The sequence below is a fragment of the Microcebus murinus genome, chromosome 12 (assembly GCF_040939455.1).
Source record: "Microcebus murinus isolate Inina chromosome 12, M.murinus_Inina_mat1.0, whole genome shotgun sequence".
Taxonomy (NCBI): domain Eukaryota; kingdom Metazoa; phylum Chordata; class Mammalia; order Primates; family Cheirogaleidae; genus Microcebus; species Microcebus murinus.
In genome coordinates, this window is record NC_134115.1 from 59,615,439 (window position 1) to 59,637,649 (window position 22,211).

At 37.1% G+C, this 22,211-nt stretch overlaps 1 protein-coding gene across 1 annotated transcript in view; it reads left to right on the plus strand.

Annotated features, from left to right (window-relative positions):
• The window catches only part of MELK (maternal embryonic leucine zipper kinase), a 73,672-nt gene that overhangs the window by 39,970 nt on the left and 11,491 nt on the right, over positions 1-22,211 (plus strand). Inside the window, exons 11-14 of the mRNA XM_012769935.2 lie at positions 5,347-5,433; positions 12,246-12,377; positions 16,280-16,402; positions 21,099-21,330. Of these exons, the coding sequence (XP_012625389.1) occupies positions 5,347-5,433; positions 12,246-12,377; positions 16,280-16,402; positions 21,099-21,330 (574 nt within the window). The remainder of the gene's footprint in view (positions 1-5,346; positions 5,434-12,245; positions 12,378-16,279; positions 16,403-21,098; positions 21,331-22,211) is intronic.

Sequence of the window (22,211 nt, forward strand, 5' to 3'; positions counted from 1 at the left end):
TACAGGCGTGAGCCACAGCGCCCGGCCTACATTCTTAATATTTATTATATTAAGTCATTTTAAAGTAGCAGTAACGAACCTATTACATATTATTCCAAATATTTTTATGAAGAATGGCCATTTAAAAAATAAATTTAGGAAAAATAGTGGCATTGTTTTACATCTTTGCAAATTTCTTTAAAGTCTGGCTTAATAGAAGACACTTGGATACATATCTGCTTCTGTATTCAGCCTATTTTATATGTTGTTTTTAATGAAGCATATGATCAAAATGTAGCCTTACATGGATATATGATTAGAAAATGGAGAAGTATTTGTTTTTTTTTATTTTTTATTTTTTTTTTTAGCTAATTACAGTGAAAATGAAACTTTTTTTATTTTTTATTTTTTTTTAGAAAATGGAGAAGTATTTGAATAGCCATTCCAGATAATTTGGGCTATTCTCTGATATTCTGCCAAAACTTCTGCAGTGGAGTAGGACATGTGTATGGGCCAACAGAATAGCTTGGAGTTGGGTTTCAGATATGCTACAGTGTAGACTTGGTATAGCTGTGGGGTATTTGCTTCATGGAATAATCACACCAATAAATGTAAATACTCTTCCCGATGGGCACTGGTTTTGGAAAAGTAGACTGTACTTGCTTCAAGGCCCTTCTCACTATTCTGCCCACTGTTATGGCCATGCAACCTGAACTGAAATCTCTCCTGATTTTCCTGTCACTATCAACTCCTAAAATTTCTCTTATCCACATTCTCCCCATCCTTCTAGGTCATCTTTAATATTTACTGAGCAAATACAATGTAATTCTAACAGCTATCAACACTGTGAGGCTGAGAACAGCAGAGTGTGCAAAGTGTCTGAGCAGTGCAGCAGCAGGGCCAAGGAAGATGTGGTGTGCCTCTTGTGAGGTGGAGAGAGTGGGTGGTGCAAATGCCTGTATTCAGCCATTGGGGGTCATCATTTCTCCGTGTGTGGAAAGCTTTGCATGTCCTCTCAGCCATGATCCTAATAGAATAGGATACGCTACCATTTGCAACAGAACAGATGCCAAAATGAAGAAGTCTCTGATTTCTTTGGGTCACATTATAAAGAAAAAAATATATAAACTTTGGAGTATTCCAAAAGAATATTCAGTTTTCCTTACATCCTTTTTTTTTTTTTTCTGTTGCCTAGACTAGAGGGGAGTGGAGTCATTATAGCTCACTGCAACCTCAGCCTTCTGGGCTCAAGCCATCCTGCCTCAGCCTCAATAGTTCTGGGACTACAGGCACGTGCCATGACAGCCGGCTAATTTTTCTATTTTTTTAGTAGAGATGGGGTCTCGCTGTAGCTCAGGCTAGTCTTGAACTCCTGACCTCAATCAGTCCTCCCACTTCGGCCTCCCAGAGTGCTAGGATTACAGGCGTGAGCCACCATACTCAGCCAGTTTTCCTTACATCTTAATATAATAATTGCTCACATTTATTGGGTGCTTAGACAAGAATAGTGTACCACTATAGTAGGTGCTCTCTGTATATTTTTTTTTTTTTTTAAAGAACATACTGCTGCAGAATGTGCTCTCTGTATATTATACTATGGTGTAATATAAATAAAACTCTTAGAATAGTACCTTTAATTAAGTCAGGCACTATTCTATGGGCTTTATTTTTTTTAACTCCTTTACCCATTTAATCTCCACACTAACCCTCCACAGTAACTACTGTCATTGCCCCCATTTTGCAGATGAAGCAACCGAGACACAGAATCATTAAGTAACTTGCCCAACGTCAAACAACTAGAAAGTGTAGAACCAGGATTTGAATCCAGACAGAAGGGTTTGGGAATGGAATGGATCTGATAGGTTAGCTGGTTCAAGCTTAGAGCCTCTATCTTGCGCATCTGTAGCCTTAGTGCAAAGCATTGCTTGTCTGGTCTCTGTTGAAATAGCTAGTGAAGCAGAGGTATGGAGAGGTGGTATTGTGTTGTAGAAAAACCTTGGTTAGGTAAAGGAAAATGCCAGTCTTGGACAGATCACAGTAACTTTTCTGAATCTTCATTTTATCACTTCTAAGATGAGTATTCTAATCCAGTCTCTTATGCATGTTTGGGTTATGTTTTGCCATTTTTAGAGTACCTTTACATGTTGTATCATTCATCTGTTTGCCTGCCTTGCAGAGCTGTTATAGGATCAAGTGAGTTATATACAGAAGAGGTATAAGGGATTATTGTTGCTTTTTGAAGTATTTGCTTTTCTTCCTCAGTATTAGGTTTCATCAAGAGTGAACTGCAAAAAATAATTCAGATTTACTTTTTTTTCTTCTTTATTTTATATCTTTTTTCTTCATATTTTTTTCTTTAGCCTGCAGAGGTTGGACAGATTTACTTTAATATTTAAAATATAGATGCTATTCTATAACTCTATGCATGATCTCTTCCTACCATTTTCAGACATAGCTCTAGAACCAAAGTATTGTATCCAATAGAAGTTATGTTCAGTTCTATTTTCTGCCCTAGTGAACAGGAAATGTAGTAGGCACGGATAATCAAAAATAATTGGCTAGATTTTGGTATGCATTTTTGTATTTAATTTAACTTGAGTATGTGTGGCTGAGAATTCAGAGCATTTAAAGTATTGAGCGTCTTTGGAAAACCAAGCTTGAGATTAACCATGTTTTTTAGACATTTCATTCTCCCAAGTTCAGGAGTCCAGCAGAGATGCTAGTACCTCCTTCCTCCCTTTCCCGTACTTATTAAATATCTTGTGGTAAAGGTATAGAGCAGGAGGCCATGGAAGAGAGGGTTTTTTAGGGGAGTAACTTAACATCATGGAGGGAACCCCCAAAATCTTTCCCTTTTTACTTGAGCAAGGATGACATCAGTAAGAAGATACCTAACTTTGTGTTAAAGTGTCTGGGCTTCTGAGGTTGAGACCATCCTGAAGGGTGGAATCTATAGTTCTAGGAGCTGCGAAGGTCAAAGCAACACAGTGAAAATTTATTCTTAGCATTTGGACCTTCACAGTAGCATTAGTAGTAACCTTTGTGGTCCCCATTTTCTCTGTAACTCATGAGGTTGTGCTTGTACCAGCCAATAATGCAAGGCTGTCTCAGTCTGTTCAAGCTTCTGTAACAAAATACAATAAACTGTGTGGCTTATAAAGAACAGAAATTTATTTTCCATAGTTCTAGAGGCTGGGAAGTCCAAGATCAAGGAGCCAATAGCTTCATTATCTGGTGAGGGTCAACTTCCTAGTTTATAGAATGGTTCCTTCGTGTTGTGTCCTCACATGGTAAAAGGGGAAAGGCAGCCCTCTGAGGCCTCTTTTATTAGGACCCTAATCCTATTGATGAGGGCAGAGACCACTCGTGATCTGATCACTTCCTAAAGGACCCACTTCTTAATGGTGATTAGGATTCAACATATGGATTTTTTTTTAACAACTTATTTTTATTGACTTAAATATCAGTTCAAGATTTTAAAATATTTTACTTTCATACTGGGAGGAACATCATATCATATTTTGAGGGGAGAAAATTGTCTTTACTGTTTCTTTTCATGATGGCAGCATGACTCTTTGTTGAGTCCACTGTTACAAGCATGATGTTCAGAACAAGGGAAGGCCATGATACTGCTCTGCCTTGTGCTGGGCAAACCTCTTTTATAATGTTTGGTTCTGAATACCTCATCTTGAGGGTTAGTGAGAACCAGGAGTATGTGATCTAAAGAAAGGGCCAGAATAGTAAGGGGAGTTAATCATTAAAACTGGTTGAAGGAACTCGAAAATAGAAGACTTTGCCTATAATAGGAATTTTCAAATTTTTGAAAGGCTCTTATATTCTATGATTCTAGGCAATATAATTCTTATATTCATAATTCTAGGAAATAGAATTATGACTCTTATTAAAAATAGGTGACCATTTTTTGAGGAAATACTCTGTTTACATGTTGTACTAAGCACTCCCCATATGTTACATATATTGCAAGGCATGTACCATCTCTTTTACAGATGATGATATTGAGACTTGGAGAGGTGTGGTAACATGCTCAAGGTCACATGGTTATTAAGTGATGTTGAAATTAAAACCAAACTTTGTCCAATTCCAAAGCCTTTTAGCTGTGAGGTTGTACTAACTTGCAGTGGATAGAGATCACAGGGAGACAGACCTCAGACAACAGGAGGGAGAAGCTAACCATCCCAACTGTTCCAAGTGCCCTGGAGAGGAGGACTTTAAGCAGAAAGTAAAACATCACACTCTAGGGCTGTTGTAAAGAGAATTCTTACATTGGAAAGATGAACTTTAAAATTATATTCCTTATGATTCTCTTCCCATGTAATCTTTTAAGTTCTTTTCTAGGTCTAGGCCAGGCCATTCCCACCTTTTTTATCTTGGTGATCCCTATTCAGTTCTGAGAACCCATTTCTGGACCTAACTTTGGTGAGCTGCCTCATGTAGGATCAGAATACTTAGATAATTTCTATCTGTAAGCAAAACAAATTTTGTATAGAGGGTCTTACTTATTCTTTTTTAAAATTGTGCTTTGTGCTGGTACCTTCAGCATAATAATGATCGTGCAGCATCTATGGCACCTTTTTTTTTTTTTTTTTTGAGACAGAGTCTCACTTTGTTGCACAGGCTAGAGTGAGGGCCATGACGTCAGCCTAGCTCACAGCAACCTCAAACTCCTGGGCTCAAGCGATCCTCCTGCCTCAGCCTCCCGAATAGCTGGGACTACAGGCATGCACCACCATGCCCGGCTAATTTTTTTCTATATATATTAGTTGGCCAATTAATTTCTTTCTATTTATAGTAGAGACGGGGTGTCGCTCTTGCTCAGGCTGGTTTCGAACTCCTGACCTCAAGCAATCCGCCCGCCTCAGCCTCCCAGAGTGCTGGGATTACAGGCGTGAGCCACTGCGCCCGGCCTCTATGGCACCATTGTAAGGGTTCCTTGGATTTTGCTGAACCTAAAACATAACCTATGCTAACCAATATGCTACAAGTCTGAGTCATTTTTTTACTAGTCTGTCGTACAGCCGCTGATTTTAGATGCTTCAATGGCTGCTGTTTGGTGAAAATGCCAGTATGGGCAGTGTCCCTTGGCTGCACAACAGAATTTTAACAATTGATCAGATCATGATGGGGATATGAAGAGATGGGAAAGAGTTCATCTTCTTGAAATGCTTGTTGCCATATGACATCTTAAAAAATTATGAAGAATGTTGATTTTTACCCAAGAGTTTGATAAATTCATGTTGTTTTTACATGTTGGTGTTTGATTTTATAAACTAGTTATGCTGATTTTAAAATTTCAAAGCAATAAGGTATCTAATTTTTGGTTAATAAGGTTTATGCTTTTTTTTGTAGTTTATTCACCTTGATGATGATTGTGTAACAGAACTTTCTGTACATCACAGAAACAACAGGAAAACAATGGAGGATTTAATTTCATTGGTAAGAAAGACAACATGAATTCTAGAGTAATATCTTTTGTTTCATTTTTCTTTATTTTATCAGTGCATTATAGCATTTTTCAGACCTAAGATTTTATTATGTGTGTAAATATTGCATTTATTTTATATTTATATGTGACTTCTGCTCAGTTCTTTTCTGCTGTCTGCTAAATGTCTTCTTTAAAAATGAACACTACACTTAAGACACTGATGATAGAGAATGATAGTGAAAAAATAATTAAAAAACAGAACAAACTAGTCCACAGAGGATCAGCAGAGTTCTGATTTTGACTCCTTTAAAGTTCTCTAACAGACAACTATGATTTTGCTGTGGAAATGAGGTAAACACAAAAAAGTTTCTTCTAATGTAAAAGCAACTAGCATCACATCACCACCAAGCTTATGAGCCAAATACCGTGAAATCATTATTATGATTTCTCGTGTTGGATCATTTTAGCTCTTTCAGGTCTTAATCTCTAGATCATACCTGTGTTTTTTTCTAGAGATGGGGCATTCCCAGCTGTTTATGAGTGCCGTCTATCGTGGGGAGTGAGGATTGTGCCAAGCTTTGCTCCTGGCCCAGTCTTTCATAATCTATGGTTTTTATTTCTTTTTTCTGTTCTTTAATTTGCAAAGTGGAATCCTTAAGCATTTTTGTCTTTTGGCTAAACAAAGCTTTTCAGTGAGGAGGAAATATAAAAGAATTCTTTTGAATGTCATAATAAGCAAAGGTTGGCCGGGTGCAGTGGCTCATGCCTGTAATTCTAATACTCTGGGAGGCCGAGATGGGAGGATTGCTTGAGCTCAGGAATTCGAGACCAGCCTGAGCAAGAGCAAGACTCTGTCTCTACTAAAAATAGAAAGAAATTAGCCAAACAACTAAAAATAGAAACAAAAATTAGCCAGCCATGGTGGCGCATGCCTGTAGTCCCAGCTACCCGGGCAGCTGAGGCAGGAGGATTGCTTGAGCCCAGGAGTTTGAGGTTGCTGTGAGCTAGGCTGACACCACGGCACACTCTAGCCCAGGCAAGAGAGTGAGACTCTGTCTCAAAAAAAAAAAAAAAAAAGAATAAGCAAAGGTTCTGGAATGTGTCTGGAAAATGGATATGTAATTTACTTTTTCATGGATAACGCCTTTAAGATAATGACAAGATATGTCAGGTCCTTAGTCTTTTATCAATTTAAGTTTCCATTTAAGCAATCTAAAAGAAAATATAGACCTTTTTCCTTTGGATGATCTTTAATAGAAGACTATATTTTAGATACCAAATATTTTTGTTATAGAAATTTTTAAATACCTATAAACAGAGAGAAAATAGTGTAATAACACTTGAATTTCCAGGTTCTTATCATCCAGTTTCAACAGTTAATAACATTTTGTCAATTTTATCTATATCCCAACACCCTCTCCCATTTATTTACCCTTTCCAGAGTGAGGTATTTCAAAGCCAATCATGGACATCATGTCATTTTATCCAGGAAAAATTTGGTATGGGATTCACAAACTTTTAAAACCCAAATCTTAAAAGTAGCATACTCAGAGTTTAGGAATCATTGAAAAAAATAAGTCTTTCAAATGGTATCTTTTATGAGGTCTTTACCTACAATTTTCAAACTCAAAAGTGAAATGGAAATATGAATTAATTGCTTTCCTTCTGATGTAAAAAACATATAGATAATAAAGCATATTAGAGGTTGTTTTCTGGTGCTACATCTCTAAAGATCTTAGTTATTCTGAAAGTTAAGTGTGACCAACACCGAGAATGCAGTGAAGAAGTAATAGTTTTTCTTCCTTTGTACTCTTCTCTCTTTCTCTTTCCCTCTCTCTCTCTCTCTCTCTCTTTCTCACGCACGCACGCTCTCTCTCTCTCCCTTTCTCCCTTTCTTCCTTCCTATCCCTTTCCTTTCCCTTTCCCTTTCCCTTTCCTTCCCCTTTCCCCTTTCCCCTTTCCCCTTTCCCCTTTCCCCTTCCCTTCCCTTCCCTTCCCTTTTTCCTTCCCTTTTTCCTTCCCTTTTTCCTTTCCTTCCCTTTCCCTTTCCCTTGTTCTCTCTTTCTGTTGTTTCTCTCTCTGTTTCTTCCTTTCTTTTGACAGGGTCTCACTCTATTGCCCAGGGTGGAGTGCAATAGCATGATCATAACTCACTGCAACCTCACACTCCTGGGCTCAAGTGACCCTCCTGCCTCAGCTTCCCAAGTAGCTAGGACTACAGGTATGCACCACCCTGCCTGGCTAATTTTTAAATAATAATTTTTGTAGAGACAGGGTCTTGCTGCATTGCCCAGGCTAGTCGTGAACTCTTGGCCTCAAGTGATCATCCTGCCTTGCCCTCCCAATCTTCTTTCATTTTTTTTTTTTTTTTTTTTGAGACAGAGTCTCACTTTGTTGCCCAGGCTAGAGTGAGTGCTGTGGCGTCAGCCTGGCTCACAGCAACCTCAATCTCCGGGGCTCAGCGACCCTACTGCCTCAGCCTCCCTATAGCTGGGACTACAGGCATGCGCCACCATGCCTGGCTAATTTTTTGTATATATATTTTTAGTTGGTCAATTAATTTATTTCTATTTTTGGTAGAGACGGGGTCTCGCTCAGGCTGGTTTCGAACTCCTGACCTTGAGCAATCCGCCCGGCTTCTTTCATTCTTAAATACCTGTTTATACTTAAGTTCAGTCCCAGGGATAAGAATAATTTCAGCTATTCACTCTAGAGCAGAGATTCTCATCTTGGTTGTGCTATGGAGTCACCTGGGAACTTTTGGTCTGGGGTATGGCCAAGGCATCAGAATTTTAAAAAGCATCACAAGTGGTTTTGGAATGTAGCCAGGAGTTGAAAAGCACTGCTTTGGAGTCTAGTTATTCAAAGCGTGGTCTAGGACCAGCAGCATCAATCCCTTTGGTGCTTGTTAGAAATGCAGAATTTCTAAGGCCTTATCTCAGACCTATTGCATCGGAATCTACATCTTAATCCACTAGTGATTTGTGTGCCTTAAAGCTTGAGAATTATTGGTCCAGGTCCATTGTTTTCAAAGAGGAGTGATTTTGCCTCTCTGGAGACTTTTGGCAATGTCTGGAGACATTTTTGATTGTCACAATTCAGGGGTGCATGTGTGCTACTGGCATCTAGTGGGTAGAGGCCAGGGATGCTGCTAAACCTCCTACAATGCACAGAAGAGCCCCTGAAAACAAAGAATTACCCAGGCCAGACATCAATAGTGGCAAAGTTGTGAAACACTGGTCTAGTCACTCTCAGAGAATTTGTGTTGCTTCTTTGTACTTTCCAATTTAAAGAGCCTTAAGAAAACCAAGTTTGAGATTAGCTGGGCCTGTTAACTTTTTTTTAAAGCTTCTTGTAAGCTCTGCCTTTACTTTTCGGGCTGATTAGGCAGGACAGAGAGAGGTTAATTCAGTGTGATCCATGCTGGTATGGTGCTGGTGATCTTTGTGTGTACAAAGAGGGGAGAAACAATATTATTCTTGAACATTCAGCTCATATAGAATTCCTACTTTTATGTTGAATACAAGAGTACTCTGAACTGATTTGTATATGCAGTAGTCAGAGTCCCATATATCTCATGATTTTGAGTGATCTAATTGTAGCCTTTTGAGATTCCCAACAGTGGTGCTAGAGCTTCCAGCCTATTGCTTTCCTTACTATCCCCATTCTGCTAACATGAGTGGTTCTGGATTGTGGTAATAGCCAGTTATCCGGTAGGGAACTTCACTAAGGGTCACCATGTGCATACGAGAACCTATTCAGATCAAGACAGATCCCTTTCCACTACCCTGGCAATTCAATAGCCATGTGTGTAAAGATTGAAAGGCTCAGGAGGAGGACCAGGGGAAGGGTAGTGGGCCAGCCTCAATTTCTTTGTCCCTCTGGAATAGTAGCTGCCTCTCCTCAGCCCAGGTGCCTTAGAATTTCTTTTTGGAATGGTTTTAGTTTTCTAGAAATGGAAGCTTCTTTCTAATAGGTAAACCTATTGCTTTACTTTTAGACATTTGACTTTCAACAGAGGGAATTGCCTATAAGATCAGGGAGACATTCGGGATTGACATCACCTAAAAACTAATATGTTGATTTATCTGTTATTGAACACAACTCCCCTATGTGTCTTATCACAATGAGTAGTGTACTGTGGCTATGGCAAAAAGTTATCAAAAGGATGGTTTTTGCCTAGGAAAAAGGAGGGTGGTAAAACTCCTAGGCATACTTAGAAAACTCAGCACTATCCACGATTTGTTTACAGTGCCATTATTGATAAGAATGTGGGAACTTGTTTCTTCTTAGCCATTGTTGACATAAGACTATAGATGTGGGGTGGGAAAAAAAAAAACTTTAATGTAGTTTTTGAAAAGTGGAGAGTGATTACATAATTTTCATCCAGTTCCCAGTACCTTCTCTGTGAAGCGTTTTCTTTCCTTTCTTTCCCCCATCCTGTCTGGACTAAAGGCAACATTCCATAATTATCACAGTATTTTATACTTGCTGTTATGCAAATTTAAAATCATATGATTGTGGTCATCTAAAATATTAACTGATAAAATGTATCAATAAAGACCAAGTTGGTAGCTGACTTTTTTTAAGTCATGTACTTTGTGAGGGGGACACATAGCATTAAAGATTATTAAGTATTATTAAAATTTAACACTTTGGCAGGGCAGAGAGTCTCATAGTCTTATGAGTACATTATTTAGAAATTTTCAGTTGAGCATGGTGGATTGATGAGAAAGCCCCACAAGGTAATGAGCAGCTCCATCCTACATACAGACTGTCTAATCAACTGTGTAATATAATTCTTCACTTTGAAATAGAAACAGACAACCAAAGATTGCCAGAAATTTGAGGATAACTTCTAACATGAAAGTTAGAGATCAAAACAAATGGAGTAGGGTACGGTGGAGGGAGGAAGGAAGGAAAAATAAAGATACTGAGAAAAAAATGGATAATGCAGGGAATGGAAGAAAATGGCTAAAAACCATTAATTAATATTCTCAGAGATAAGAGAAGCTATTTCATTCTTGAAATAAGAGTAAGATGACTAAAAAGGAACATTCCAAGAGATAACTCTTGAAAATCTAAAACATTAGCACAGAAATTAAAAGCTTAGTAGAAATGTTTGAAAATGAAGTTAATGTGAAATCTTTTATAAGTAGACTCTAAAGACAAAGAGATGCAAAAATAGAAGAGAAGGGGTAAGAATGGTCTAACATACAAATAATAGAAATGACAAGAAGACAAAACAGAGAAGAAAAAGGGGAAGAAAGCATCAAGGATATAATATGGAAGAAATATTCCGGAACAGAAGGATATGGGTTTCTAAGAATGAAGAGGCTTAATCAGGGCTTGGCACAATGGATGAAAATAGATTCACACCAGGGCCTATTCTAGTAGAATTTCAGAAAATTGGGGAAGAAGAGAAGATTCAGAAAGTATTCAGAGATAAAAAAACAAAGGTCATACAAAAAGGCTTGGGAATCAGAAAGACTAGGTTTTTCAGTAGCTATACTAGAATCAAGAAGACCATAATTCTGTAAAAACTAAAAATTATCAACCTAGACTTCTATACTAAGCCAAACCCCAGAATGAAGTGTGAGGAAAGAATGCAATCATTTATTAGCCATGCAGGATCACAAAAAATTTACCTCCCATGCATAGATCCTCAGGAAGTTACTGGAGGATGTGTTTCACCAAAACAAGAGAATAAACCAAGAAAGAGGAATATTTGCGATCTAGGAAACTGGAGATACATTGTAGGATAGAGGTGACAGGAATTCCTAGACTGACAATTGAGTAGCAGGCTGAGAAAGTAGCCAGTCTGGAGTAGAGCATGGAATGCAAACATCAGGTAGAATGTCTCCAAGAGAAGGAGGAAAGCAGGTTAGTGATATGTGTGAATATGTTGAAAGAGGAGGTAAAGAATATTGGAGAGTGTGGGGTTGAATTAGTAAGGAGAATAATTGATTCTTTTATTTTTAACGTCAGGAAAAACAAAGTTATAAAAAAAAAAAGAAATGCAAGAATAGCACCCTTTGTGGTTTAGCTTCAGGACTGATATTCAGCCAGTATGGCCATATTGTTATTAAAATATTAGTGTATTTATATGATGATTGATAAATAATCACTACCTCCCTGTTGCCCTGTTATCTCCCTTGAACTCTAGGCACCACCCTCACCCCTCATCTTGCAATTAAAAGGTTAAGAATTGGCAAGGCAGGGGTCTCTCAGGATCTTACTGACCTCTTGGCCTCTATTCTGATTGGTTGGTGTACCAATTAAATATTTTGAACATTAGCCCTATTTAGTTGTGAATATGTATTTATGTAATCAATTATATAAATATTGATTTAGCTAAAACTTTTGATAAAATTATCAAAAGTTTATATTTGATAAAATTATCAAAAGTTTATCAAAATTATAGTAGGATAGAGGATCCAGGGAGGAGATTTGTGGGGAAGGGAGGAAGTTGAAGAAGACCTAAATTCTCATTTTTCATACTAGGAAATTTATAGATATTATCTGAAGCTGGAAAAAATTTAAAGCTATATAAGCACTTAATTTAGAAAAACAGAATTATTAAATAATAGCAGAAGAAAAAGCTAAAAGTGTTTAAAAGTGGTTCTTTCTGGGGAGTTGATAATGTCTATGTGTGGAAATGTTGTACAGGGGATTGTTACTTTTCATTGCATGCCTTGTAAAGCTATTGGTTTTTTAAATTCTGAATGTCTGTTACAGTTAGGAAAAAAAATGATTTTAAATAAAACATTATTTCAACAAACAACTTTAATTTTCTAAACAATTTGATCTCCTTTTTCTCTAGTGGCAATATGATCACCTCACAGCTACCTATCTTCTGCTTCTAACCAAGAAGGCTCGGGGAAAACCAGTTCGTTTAAGGCTTCCTTCCTTTTCCTGTGGACAGGCCAGTGCTTCCCCATTCACAGACATCAAGGTAAATGTTAGAGCCTTTTGTGTGAACACCTGCTGATCTTGCCATGTGTCTGCCCTGTTCATGAGTGGATACACCACTGGGAAAGCAAACTTTCTGGTGTCAAGGAGCTAGAGGAAAGACATTATATGATTTAAACATTTTTGTTGAGAAAAATGGGAAGTTCTGAACTTGAACTCTAAAATTTTGGGTGTTAAGATAGCATTTTATAAACCTCATCCTCTACTGTTCCCTTTTTCTTTTCATAAAAGCAATTCCTGATTGTTACAGAAAAATTTTAAGCCACAGATGAACTGAAAGGAAAATAGAATTTACTTATAAACTTAACTACCTTTAGATAATATATAATAGTTAATATTTACTATGTCTTTTCAGTCTTTTTTTAGTTGTGCTTATTTATATAATTTATGTACATTCAAGTGCTTTTAAAGGACACAGTATTATTGAATTGTAGAGAACAACTTAAAAATTATTGGGAATAAGATCTGTGAATATAGGATATATTAAACTTTATATGACATGAAACATTTTGATATTTATATTAAGAGTATAGGGTTTTTTTTTTAAATTTGCATTCCTTTATGGAGATTGGGCAGTTTCATGTTTATTAGCCTTTGTGTTTCTTCCTGTGTTTTTGTTTTGTTTTGTTTTTGTTTTGAGCAGTAGCTATAACTCACGCACCTCAATTCCTTATAAGAGAGTGAGTTATAACCAAATTATTTCTCTCTATTTTGTTGTCTTTGTTTCAGTTTTGTCATGGACTTTTAGAATGGTGGGAAAGTGTTGAATATTTAGAAGCACTATGTCATTCCTAAATGCTTTCATTGCTTTCTGTTTTTTGTGTGATTCTTTGTATCTCCCACGGCTTAAAATTTAGCTATTCAAATACTTTTGCCAGCTGGGTATGGAATTTTGTAATGTAATCCTCCCTCAGATTAATTCAGGTTGCAATTTAAATAATTTTAGCACTAGGGAACTGTACTTTTGTTATCTCCAGAGAGAAATTGGTCCTCTCTATGGAATCCAAGATAACCCAAATGACTGTGGATGAGGTTATTTTTTTTTCTATAGGTCTCAAAACTGTAAAAAAAAAAAAAAAGTCAAAATGCCATCTCTTTCACCATCTTGTTGAATCTTCCCTCTGCCCCCAAATTCCTTTAACCCCTCATTTAGATCTCTTTTTGGTGTTTGTCAATCATGTGCCACAGGTATAGTGGGGTCTTATGTCCCTGCCTTCCTTTTTCCCTTCTTAATTGGACTTTTGACCAAACAAAAGACTAAAGTGTCCGTGCAAGTGGCTATTGTGTTAGGAAGTTTCTGAAGGAAAATAATCTTATTCCTGGGATGGTTTTCTAGTCTATTCTTGGAAAGTTTTATTAAGCTGGTGAATACCCCATGCCCAGGCAGATCATTTGTACCTGAGCTCCATGGAGCAGCTCATCACCCATTATGCTCACATTGCCAAGCCCTTTAAACTTTCAGACTCAAGTAACACATTTGGGTCCGAGAGGATGCAAAACCATGAACTCTGCTTCTGACCGAGGTAATTTCAGAAAGGTATTACATACATCTATACTTAAGATAATCATTTTAGTAAAATTTAAAATTTGTAACACCCCACTTAAGAGGTCTGAGCCATTGGATTTTCTTATATCTGAATTGGCCTGGTCTCAATTGAGCTGCTTATATGATTTGTAAAGTAGCCAAGTATAAAATATCTGAGAAGATATTTACTCTTATCTTTCATCTACTACAAAACAAGCATTTACCTAATAATTTAATTATTTGGGCAGTCATATTGATCAATTTTTATTATACATCGAGAGGCATTTTAATGACGAGAAAGGAAGTAGAAATAAAATTTGGGTTCTTTGCCAATCATTATGCAAATTATTGATACTTAAGGCAAGCCACATAAACATAGTCTTTTTATACTGTTCTCCCCCTTGATAGAATCACCCTTTTTCTCTGAGTTGTTATTTATAAAAAAGGAAGTAATCATGAACTACCAATCAGTAAATGGCACTTTTAGTGAAACAATAATTCAGTCTGATCCAAGAATCACAAAAGACCACATCATCAACAACATTAGCATTTTCAGGCCCCATGCTAGTCTCTTGGGAAACAAATAAGTATAAAGTAGGGTACTTACTAACGGTCAAGTTGAGGCATGACATATATATAATAACACTACATCAAAGTGGATGATGGGGCCAGAGGGGTGTCCAAAGGTATACTCTGGGGGCTTTAGAGGATGGGAGTCATCACCATGGGAGATCCAAACTGAAGAGATAGTCAAGTTTAGAAAAGTGGAAAAGAAGGAGCACACTATTCAAGGCAAGATAAATGGAATTAGCAAATGCTCGGGCACCTAATTGTGCTTGATCTATTCTGTTGACAGTGGCTAGACTTGCTTGGTTAAAAAGAAGAGTTCAAGTAGAGGAAGGATGATAGAGAGAAAGTGAGCTGGAAAGGTAGGCAAGAGCTAGATTTTAAAGAACCTGGAAATGCCATGCCAGAGTTTTAGACATTGTGCAATAGAAAATGGGGATTTTTGAGCAAGATGGAGAGACATAACTATGATTTTGAAAAATTCATCCAGTGGTGTATAAGGATCATTCAGTTAGGGGTGATGTGTTTGCTGTTACTCCCTACCGTAGTACCAGTGACAGCCCTCAGTTGTACAACACTGTACTTTCCCCACCATGTCTAGAGTTAGTTTTTAGATTTGTCTTAGCCTGGAAGCCAGTTGTAATTGATGGTAATTGTTATTCCTGGAGAATTCTGTCATCCTTGGTTGAGAGGGTGGAAAGATTAGTGGCAGAGACCATATTGTCTGTTTGAATGATCCAGGTATGAGAATATTTGTCCTTGAACTAGAATAGTGGCAATGGGACTGGAAAAGAAGGTGTGGGGTATAAGAAATTCAAGTAAAATTACCTTGCCAGGTTAACAAGATGTTCAGAGAAAAGGAAGGAGGGAGAAATAAAAAATCCAAATATACCCCCACAGTCTTGGATTTAGGATATATCTAGTATACCCTTAGTTTATAGAGGAGGAAGACTGAGAGAAACTAAATTATTTGTGATAGTGTTAACATACATCTGTCCCAAATATCCTACCCCTGGGAGATTTTTGATAAGGCTAATTATTTCTGGTAGAAACTACTCTGTATTTCTTACAACTGAGAAACCTGTATTTCAAAGTCATTTCCCCACCATCTTCTGCTTTGTCAGATCTTTTTTATTTGTAAATTTGTAAATTTTTATTAATTTATTTGTAAATTTGCAAAGGATTTGTCTTGTATTATAGTGATTATGTGATAATGATAAACTAGGTAGCATGCCATATAACACAAGAATGTTCCAAGATATATTATTTGAGAGTCAGAAAATTTCCTATCATAATTTGGCCAAAATTTTCTGACTTCCTATTTCATTTACTGTATAGTGAGCTTCTTAAATATACTGTCTCCTATTTGTTTCTGCTTTCAGGGTCTTGCCCTGTGTCTGGAATATACTAAAGTTGTATGCCACATAATGAATGACATTTTGATTAATGTTGGACTGCATACAATGGTGGTCCCATAAGATTATACTACTATATTTTTAGTGTACCTTTTCTATGTTTAGATACACAAATACTTACATTGTGTTATAATTGCCTACAGTATTCAGTACAGTAACATGCTATACAGGTACGTATCCTAGGACCAGTAGGCTATCCCATATAGCCTAACGTGTAGTAGGCTATACCATCTAGGTTTGTGTTAAGTATGCTCTGATGTTTGCACAGTGACAAAATCTCCTAACAACACATTTCTCAGGATGTATGCTTGTCATTAAGTGACACATGACTGTATTCTAAAAATTGAATCACAGTGCTATTGTTTTTTCATCAAATAGTCAAAGAATCTGAGTCTGGAAGATGTGACCACAAGTGATGAAAGGAATGTGGCTGGATTAATAGACTATGAATGGTGTGAAGGTAATTTATCAACAGGTGTGGCTACTCCCCAAACATCACAGGTTGGTAATTTTTATTACTATTTAAAGCAGAATATATTGTCTCAATTATAAAAACAACTAGACTAACATGAAACCAACTGTGTGCTTGCAAATTTAATGAATCCCCACACCATTGAAAACATTAATGAGATATTATTGAAATATGAATGAAAGGGAAGTCAGTTATTTCCAAGTTGAAGAAAACTGATTCCATTTTGGATTACTGCTCCTTTTTTTTCCTTTTCCATTTTTTTTTACATCAGGTATAATTTACATGTAGTTAAATAATTAAATTCACCCTTTTTAGTATGCAGTTCTCTGTGTTTTGACAAATGCATACTGTTGTGTAACCACCACCAACATTAAGATATAGAGCAGTTCCATTGCTCTTAACATTTTCTCATGCCCCTTTGTGGTCCACCCATACTCCCCAACTCTGAACAGAAATTAATCTGTTTTTCTTTCCTTTTGATCTTTTCATCCCACTTGAAGTTTGTTGAGCTACTTAAATGTGTAGATGAATGTTTATTATCAAATTTGGGAAGTTTTAGGCCATTATTTTTACAAATCTTTTTTTTTTGCCCCATTCAATGTCTTCTGTCTTCTGGGGCTTATGTATATAATGGCGCACTTGATGGTGCCCTGCAGTTCTCTGAGACTGCTCATTTTTCTTTGTTCCTTTTTTCTTTCTGTTCTTCAGACTAGATAATTTAAATGAACTTTTTCCCGAGTTTCCCATTCTTTGTTCTGCCTACTGAAAATGATATTGAACTTTTAGTAAATTTTTTGTTATTTTTATTGTACTTTTCAACTCCAGAATTTCTGTCTGGTTCTTTTTAATAATTTTATCTCTTTATTGATACTCTCTGTTGTGACATTATTCTTACACTTTCCTTTCGTTCTTTAGAAAATGGTTTCCTTTTACCTTGAACATATTTATTTGTTTTTTTTTGTTTTTTTTTTTTTGAGACAGAGTCTCTGTTGCCAGGCTAAAGTGCCGTGGCGTCAGCCTCGCTCACAGCAACCTCAAACTCTTGGGCTCAAGCGATCCTCCTGCCTCAGCCTCCCGAGTAGCTGCCACCATGCCCGGCTACAGGCATGCTCCACTATGCCCGGCTAATTTTTTCTATATATATTAGTTGGCCAATTAATTTCTTTCTATTTATAGTAGAGACAGGGTCTCGCTCTTGTTCAGGCTGGTTTCGAACTCCTGGCCTTGAGCAATCCGCCCGTCTCGGCCTCCCAGAGTGCTAGGATTACAGGCTTGAGCCACCGCGCCCGGCCCCAACATATTTAAAAATTGATTTAAAAGCCTTTGCCTGGTAAGTCCAATGTCTGAGCTTCTTCAGGAACACTTTCTGTTGACTGCTTTTTTTCCCATGTACATGGGCCATAGTTTCTTGTTTCTTTGCATGTCTGTGTCTTATGATTTTTTTGTTGTTGAAAACTGAAGATTTCAACTAAAATAATGTGGCAACTCTGGTAATCAGATTGCCCTTCCTCCTTAGGATTTGGTGGTGTTGCTCTTTGTTTGTTTAGTGACTTTTCTGAACTAATTCTGTAAAGTCTGTTTACTTTGTTGTGTTTGGCTGTAGAAGTCTCTGCTCAGTTAGCATAGTGATCAGCTAATGCTTGGAGAGATTTTCTTAAATGCCAGGAATCAGTAAGTTTTTCAGTCTTTTAAAGTGGCTCTATATACATCTAGGGTGTCTTCAACTCTCAGCCAGGCACTTGACAACTCTGCCTTAGCTTTTGCTTCCTGTTTGCACTGAACCTCAAGGTCAGGTGGAAATGAGAGCTTAGAGTCTTCTCAGATCTTTCCTGAGTAAATGCACAGTCTTGGGAATGAGTGCAGTCCTATACATGTATTAATACATGGCCTTCTAGATTCCCAGGTATATTTCAGAACTTTCTGAAGTCACTATGGACATCTTATTTTTTGGCTTTCCTTTAAGCTTTTTGGTTAGTCTACTGCAGCGGTCTCCAGCCTTTTTGGCACCAGGGACCATTTTCATGGAAGACAATTTTTCCATGGACTGGGGAGTGGAGGGATTGTTTCAGTATGATTCAAGTGTATTACATTTATTGTGCTTTATTTCTATTATTATTACATTGTAATATATAATGAAACAATTATACAACTTACCATAATACAGACTCAGTGGGAGCCCTGAGCTAGTTTTTCTGCAACTAGGCAGTCCTATCTGGGAGTAATAGGAGACAGTGACTGATCTGACAGGAGGCAGAGCTCAGTGATACAAGCAGTGGGGAGTGACTATGAATACAGATGCAGCTTTGCTTACTCGAGGCCTGCCACTCACCTCCTGCTATGTGGCCCAGTTCCTGACAGGCCATAGACCGGTACTGGTCCATGGCCCCAGGGTTGGGGAAAGCAGCCTAGCACACTTAATCTTTGATTACCATTCCTAGATTACATGCTGGTGATGTGTCCAGTGTTTTAGTGCTCTTATTTTTTTAGCTTTTTATTTTGAAATATTTATGAATTCATAGGCAGCTAGTCAAGATATTTATTACTCCACTCTCTTCTTGCTTCTGTTGTTGCTGTTGAGAAATCAGTGTCAAACTAGTTTCTTTCTAGTTAGTCTGTCTTTTCTCTCTGGCTCCTTTTAGAATCTTCTCTTTCATTTTGGCATTGTGGAGTTTCTCCATTAGGGCTGCTACATGGTACAACTCCAGGAAACACATATCATCCATGTGGTGTCTGTGTAGATAGTGTCCTTTAGAGTTGTATAACCTGGGAATTATAGATGTGGATTTCTCTTTATTTATCCTCTTTGTGATTCATTGTGCTTTCTATATATGAGGATTTGTATCTTTAATCAATTTTAGAGAATTCCTTGAATAATTGTTTCTTTATCATTGTCCGTATTATCTATCTCTAGAACTTAGAATAGACTTACATTAGACTATCTCACTTCATTTTCCACTTATCTTAAATCATCTGTCTATACCTGGGCTACATTTTGGACAATATTTTCAAATTTATTTTCCTATTCAGAAATTCTCTATTTATTTCTATCTAATCTGTTATTTGATATGTGTATTGAGTTTTTCACTTTTATCATTATATTTTTTATTTCTAGAGGTTTTTATTCTTTTTCAAATCTACTTGAACATTTTTGATCGTCTCTTGTTCTTTTCTCATGTTTTTAATTTCTTCTGTTATTTTAAACATGTGAACATTTATGTTCTATATTTGGTAGTTTTAATATCTGACATCTTTATGGACTGACTATACTGGTTTTATTTTTGTGTGCTGACTTTTGCTCATAGTGCTTGCATCTTTTGCGATTTTTGTTATAGGTTCATTTTTCTTTGAACTCTGTGGGAATTCTTTGAGGCCTGGGTTAAGGGTTGAGGGCTTGGGTTGGATTGAATTTAAGCTTATTTTTCAGCTAGGAACCATGTTTACTTCTACCAGTTTCTTGGGGCACACCCAATTTAGGATGACTTTAAATTAAATTTAGGCTTGAGGTTTCTGGGACCATGCAGGTAGTATTAATTTGGACCTTATACCTATGTGAAGACTATGCTTTGGTTACTTGTAAGTTATTAAAAGAGATTGAGCCGGGCGTGGTGGCTCATGCCTGTAATCCTAGCACTTTGGGAGGCCGAGGCGGGTGGATTGCTCAAGGTCAGGAGTTCGAAACCAGCCTGAGCGAGACCCCGTCTCTACCAAAAATAGAAATAAATTAATTGACCAACTAAAAATATATATACAAAAAATTAGCCGGGCATGGTGGCGCATGCCTGTAGTCCCAGCTACTCGGGAGGCTGAGGCAGTAGGATCGCTGAGCCCCAGAGATTGAGGTTGCTGTAAGCCAGGCTGACGCCACGGCACTCACTCTAGCCTGGGCAACAAAGTGAGACAGACTCTGTCTCAAAAAAAAAAAAAAAAAAGAGATTGAGATTTTTTTTCCTCCCTCAGATTCAAGGCCAAGACAGACACATTTTCTGGCTGATTCCCTTTGAAGGGCAGATTTATATTTAATTCACTCTTTCATTTTAATTATAGCCCCTCCTGGCTTGACATGGGAGCTTTGGATCAAGCTTACTACCTTGTATAGGCCTAAGGCTTCTGTGACTGTTAAAACTCTTGCTTCAGGTTATCAGAGATAGCAGGTAGATGCCCTTAGGGCAGCAGAAAGTTTCCACCTTGGTTACATCTTTGGATTCATGCTCATGTTTTTAGTTTGGCCTCTGAGGATTTTCCTTACTCTTTTGCAAGCTCAACCATAAATTTGAAAGGATTAAAATTTCTTTTTATTCAACATTTCTGTTAGAATATTTTAACATGTTTTTTCTGCTCTAATCACAGACTATATTTTTTTATTTGGTACATATTATAGGCAAACCATGGCAATCTAGGTATGGGAAGCATTTCTTAGGGATTTATTTGAGGCCTGGGATCTGGGTATGTTTAAACACTCGGCCTGAGGAACATGTTGAAAATTACCTGTCAATAAAACAGGCTAAAGTGATCTACATATCCTAAAGAGAACTGAATATACATTTTCAAATCTCTTGGTATTGCCAATAAATGTCTTTTTGATAGTATTCTATCAAATATTCTATCAAGTATTCTATCACTATAAAAATAGTGCAAGGTAATTTGCGAATTATTAAGGCATGTTGTAAAAGAAATTGACTTTTCTTCTTCAGTGTGCTTTATCCAGTAACTTTTCTTTTTTTCCAGTTTACCAGGCATTGGACAGAATCAAATAGGCTGGAATCCAAATCATTAACTCCAGTATTATGCAAAGCATCTGCAAATAAATTAAAGAACAAAGAAAACATATATACTCCTAAGTCTGCCGTAAAGAATGAAGAATACTTTGTAATTCCTGAACCAAAGACTCCAGCTAATAAGAACCAGCATAAGAGAGAAATACTTACCACCCCAAATCGTTATATTACACCCTCAAAAGGTAATTGCTAAGTATATTAAGCAGTGGTAAAAAACTTCAAATTTCATTCTTCTTACTATATTAGATAAACACATAGCAGGTCAGAAATCATTAGCATTGCTCTCAGAAATTTCTAGAAGTCAAGCTGATTTTTTTTATCATGTATTTGCATTAGTTGAAATGAAAGCATGTTAGTCAACCTCTAATTTTTCGGAAATGATACTAAGTTTTTCTCTCTTTCACATTTATAAAATTGAATCATAGCATCTTAGAGTATCACAGCTGAAAAGCAAGCTAGGGCTCATCTAATCCAACTCCTTTTTTCACAGCTAAGAACCTGAGAGTCAGAGGAGGGAATTGATTTGTCCAAGGTCATATATTCAGGCTTAGACCTTTCTTGCCCATTTATTCCCATTTTTAATGACTCAAGCTGAAGTCTCTGCTGAGCCCTTCTAGCACATCTGAATCTCCAGTTCTGGGATCTGGTCCTATTCTGCGCTGTTGTATTTACTGCACATGCCCAGCAGCAGGGTAAATCTGTGATGCCCTTATGGATACTGTTTTCTTTATGACACCTCAATATTTTTGGTTGTGGGCCTTATCTGAACATATCCTATTTTGTCAGTGTGCCTCTTAAAATATAGTGCCTAGACCCGAACCCAGCTTTCTGGGATTGGGTCCCACTAGGATAATGTTTATTGTAGCATGGCATAGTACATAGTAGGGGCCATATTTGTTGCCTGGCACGTAGTAGGTGTTTGGTGCCTAATACAGAGTAGGGGCCATATTTGTTGAAAGAAGGCATAAGAGAAAGTCCGAAGGAATTTTATTTACCGTGATATAGTCTATGTGACATTTTAAAATACTTAAACTTTATTAGCCTTTTTTCCAGCAATTGTGAC